General features: G+C 43.3%; 1 protein-coding gene across 1 annotated transcript; it reads left to right on the forward strand.

Moving 5' to 3' along the window:
- Positions 1-3614: 3614 nt before the first annotated feature.
- On the forward strand, positions 3615-4091 carry LOC110943848. The gene has a single exon (XM_022185577.1). The coding sequence runs from the start codon at positions 3615-3617 to the stop codon at positions 4089-4091; it is 477 nt and encodes a 158-aa protein (XP_022041269.1).
- Positions 4092-4828: the final 737 nt, after the last annotated feature.

The following is a 4828-nucleotide window of genomic DNA, read 5'->3' on the forward strand; positions in this document are numbered from 1 at the left end:
AGAGATGCTTCTGAAAGAGTACTGCCCGCGGAGTGAAATCCAGAAAATCGAGACAGACTTCTGGAATCTGACCATGGAAGGTCTGGATGTCAAAGCTTACACTTCTCATTTTAACGACTTGGCGAGGTTAGTTCCACGAATGGTTACTCCTGAATATGTAAAGGTAGAAAGGTATATCTGGGGATTGTCGACACGAATTCGTAGTGTGGTTACATCCGCAAAACCTACCACCTATCTAGAGGCTACTACATTGGCAAAATCATTAGCCGATGACGTTGCTCGCAAAGGTAGCCTTGATAAAAAGGAGGAAGCCAGGAAGTCATCGGGCAAGGCCAAAGCAGATGCGAAATCAGAACGATTGGGGCGTTCTGAGACTAAGACAGAAGTTACAAAGAAGCGCAAGTCCGAGAGTTCGAGGAAGGAGACTGAAGAGAAGCGCGACAGGAAACGCAGTTCGAAGAAGGCATATGCAGCAACTTCTAGTGGTACTAGAAAGGATGACACCAGAGATAGTCGAGGCAGATCTGAGAGAAAGACTTGTGAGGATGGACAGAAGAAATGCAACCGATGCGGACGAACTGGGCATATTACCCTTGAATGCTATGCCAAGAGTACTGTGGAAGGATCGAGACTTGAAGGATGTTTCTAGTGCGGAGAACAAGGACATTTCAAAAAGGACTGTCCCCTAAGGCGGGAAGACAGAATGCCAGGGGTAGAGCGTTTGAGCTAAATGCTGGGAAGGCACGTGATGATCCTGTTGTTGTCACTGGTATGTTTATGATCAATAACCATTCCGCGTTCGTACTTTTTGATACTGGAGCTGACTTGAGTTTTGTCTCGAAAAACTTTGAACCATTCCTGTGTTCACCTACAAGTAAGCTAAATAAGAAGTACTCGATAGAACTAGCAAATGATAAACTGACAGAGACTAGCGAAGTCGTACGCAACTGTAGTATTCTATTAGGCGATCATAAATTTAGTATTGATTTACTACCTGTGGAGCTGGGAAGCTTCGATGTAGTTCTAGGAATGGATTGGCTGTCCAAGAATAAAGCGGAGATTGTTTGCTCGAAGAAGCAAGTGCGGATACCTCGTCCTGGTGGTGGCAAAGCGATAATTATCCATGGAGATCGATCGAGTCGTGTGTCGAGTGTTGTCAGTCGTATGAAGACGATCAAGTTGTTGCGGAAAGGACATCTTGCGTTCTTAGTTAACGTGATGGATACAAAGGCCGAATGTAGGAAGATCGAGGAGATTCCTATTGTTCGTGATTATCCAGAAGTTTTTCCTGAAGACTTACCTGGATTACCCCTTGCGAGACAGATCGAGTTCCGAATCGATTTGGTACCTGGTGCTGCACCAATTGCAAAATCTCCTTATAGATTGGCACCGTCGGAAATGAAAGAAATGTCGAACCAGCTTCAAGAGCTACTAGACAAAGATTTCATTCGAGCGAGTTATTCGCCTTGGGTGCGCCTGTTCTGTTCGTGAAGAAGAAGGATGGATCCTTCAGGATGTGTATAGATTACAGGGAGCTGAACAAGTTAACTATAAAGAATCGGTATCCTTTGCCGAGGATTGATGATCTGTTTGACCAACTTCAGGGATCCAGCTACTACTCGAAGATAGATCTGTGTTCGGGCTATCATCAGTTGAAGGTTACTGACGAAGACATTCCAAATACAGCCTTTCGAACACGATACGGCCATTATGAGTTCCTAGTCATGCCCTTTGGTATAAGTAATGCGCCAGCTGTGTTCATGGATCTCATGAACAGGGTATGCAAACCCTACTTGGACAAATTCGTGATAGTATTCATCGACGATATACTTATTTATTCACGAACCAAAGAAGATCATGAGCATCATTTGAGGTTAAATTTGGAGTTGTTGAAGGAAGAGAAGTTGTATGCCAATTTCTCCAAATGTGAGTTTTGGATTCGAGAAGTTCATTTTTTCTCGGACATGTCATAAATGAGAAAGGTATACATGTAGATCCGTCTAAGATCGAAGCAATAAAGAATTGGAAGCGCCAAAGACTCCGTCAGAGGTGCGACAATTCTTAGGGCTTGCTGTGTATTACCGGAGATTCATCGAGAACTTCTCCAGAATTGCGCAACCATTGACGCTATTAACCCAGAAAGAGAGGAAGTTTGACTGGGCGGAGAAGCAGGAGAGAGCTTTTCAGTTGTTGAAGGAAAAGCTCTGCAGTGCACCTATTCTTTCCCTTCCTGAGGGAAGTAATGATTTCATTGTTTACTGTGATGCTTCACGTTCGGGTCTTGGATGCATTTTAATGCAAAGAGACAAAGTGATAGCCTATGTGTCCAGACAATTGAAAGTGCACGAGAAGAATTACACAACACATGATTTGGAGCTGTTGTGTTTGCTTTGAAGATCTGGAGACACTACTTGTATGGCACGAAGTGTACGATTTACATGGACCATAAGAGCCTCCAGCACATCTTCGATCAGAAGGAGCTCAATATGCGACAACGACGTTGGGTGGAGTTACTCAACAATTATGAATGTGATATCCGTTATCACCCAGGGAAAGCAAACGTTGTTGCAGATGCGCTCAGCAGGAAGGAATGGGAAAAACCTTTACGTGTGCGTGCTTTGGGTTTGACCATACAAACGAGTTTGACCGATCGAATTCATGATGCACAGCGGGAAGCTTTGAAGGATGATGATTTGAGAAGTGAAGGTTTGAAGGGCTTAGAATGTAAATTGATATCGAAAGCAGATGAAATAATGTACTTCATGAACCGAGTCTGGATTCCGCTTAAAGGTAACCTCCGCGAATTGGTTATAGACGAAGCTCATAAATCCAAGTATTCCATTCACCTAGGTTCTACCAAGATGTATCAGGACATTAAGGAGTTTTACTGGTGGCCGAAGATGAAGAGAGACATTATGGCCTATGTGAGTAAATGTCTGACATGCTCTAGGGTTAAGGGTGAGCACCAGAAGCCGTCTGGGCTTCTGCAGCAACCAGAGATTCCTAAGTGGAAATGGGAACATCTTACGATGGACTTTATCACCAAGTTACCCCGTACGTCGCGTGGACATAATATGATCTGGGTAATTGTGGATCGATTGACAAAGTCTACAAATTTCCTGAACTTAAGGAAATAGACAATACGGAGAAGATATCGCAGCTGTACCTTAACGAGATTGTAGCCCGTCATGGAGTACCTGTGTCAATCATTTCGGATAGAGACGGACGATTTGACTCCAGATTTTGGCGATCTCTCCAGAAATCGTTGGGTTCTCATTTGGATATGAGTACTGCATATCATCCTTAAACGGATAGTCAGAGCGAAAGGACCATTCAGACATTAGAGGATATGCTGAGAGCGTGTGCGATTGATTTCGGTGGAAGTTGGGATACTCATTTGCCCTTGGCAGAGTTTTCTTACAACAATAGTTACCACGCCAGCATAAAAGCTGCTCCGTTTGAAGCCCTGTATGGAAGGAAGTGTCGATCACCGCTCTGTTGGGCTGAAGTCGACGAAAAGCATTTGACAGGACCCGAGATCATTCAGGAGACCACGGACAAGGTAGTCCAGATCAAGAATAGGTTGAAGGCTGCGGCGGATCGACAGAAGAGTTATGCAGATAACCGAAGGAAACCGCTGGAGTTTCAAGTTGGTGGTAGAGTTAAAGGTATCGCCATGGAAGGGCATTGTGAGGTTTGGAAGAGGGGGAAAGTTGAGCCCGCGCTATATAGGTCCCTTCGAAGTCGTCTCTCGAGTTGGACCAGTTGCGTATAGGCTCAAGTTGCCACAGGAGTTGATTGGAGTCCATGATGTATTTCATGTCTCCAACCTGAAAAAGTGTCTGCCTGATGAGACACTAATTATACCCCCTGGAGAGGTTCGAGCGGACGATAAACTGAGATTTATCGAAGTACCAGTGGAGGTTCTGGATCGGAAAACCCAGAAACTCAGGAGGAGTAAAATTGAGTCGGTCAAGGTCCGTTGGAATTCTAAGCGTGGACCCGAGTTCACCTGGGAGCGACAGGACCAAATGCAACAGAAATATCCTCACCTCTTCCCACCGAGTGCGAAAACGAAACCTGTGAAGTAGAATTTCAAGGATGAAATTCCCTAAACAGGGGGAGACTGTGACACCCGGCCTCTCAGGCCGTACCGGACAATAGTAATCTGTGTAGTGAATATGTAACATGACTGTTTGTGACTTACTGTGATGTTAAAATATGATGTTTGATGTGTTGGTAAATTTAGATGTGTATAAAAATTATGTTGGCAACGATAAAACTAACGCTTATCATGTAACGTTTAAAATGCGAAACGAACGTCGGTAACCACCCGATCAGTGTTAAAATCCTAAAAATAGTCTGTTATGATTAGAATAATAATTTTAATAATATCCGTGTGAAAAATAATTTAATACGCTAAGAAACTCTATTTTTCGTGTTTGAGCGCGTACCGCGCCATACTGCGCGAATTAAACAAAATACTGTCAACGCAGCCAATCAAGGCAACTGGTAATTATTTCCGTAATAATTTTGAGTGATTATTTTTATAGAACAATAAAACGCACTAAAACGGGAATAAAACGCTAGATAAAATACCCGGTATTCAGTAAAACACCTCTTTTTAACACAAATGTACATAATATATGTATATATAAATATGTATAATTTTGTGAGAGAGGGGGGCATGGGCAGCAATGTGGGGTGCCCACAACCACTTGATTCTTGTGTTATAGACACATGTCTTCACCTTGATAATGATGATGATTAAGCTAGAGAACATGCACTCATACAAACACAATTCCAAGAATAAATTCAAAAACCTCAC

The sequence above is a fragment of the Helianthus annuus genome, chromosome 5, assembly GCF_002127325.2.
Source record: "Helianthus annuus cultivar XRQ/B chromosome 5, HanXRQr2.0-SUNRISE, whole genome shotgun sequence".
Classification (NCBI taxonomy): domain Eukaryota; kingdom Viridiplantae; phylum Streptophyta; class Magnoliopsida; order Asterales; family Asteraceae; genus Helianthus; species Helianthus annuus.

Coding starts and splice junctions, on each gene's coding strand:
- LOC110943848 (XM_022185577.1), top strand. CDS start 3,615: ATGCAGATAACCGAAGGAAACCGCTGGAGTTTCAAGTTGGTGGTAGAG.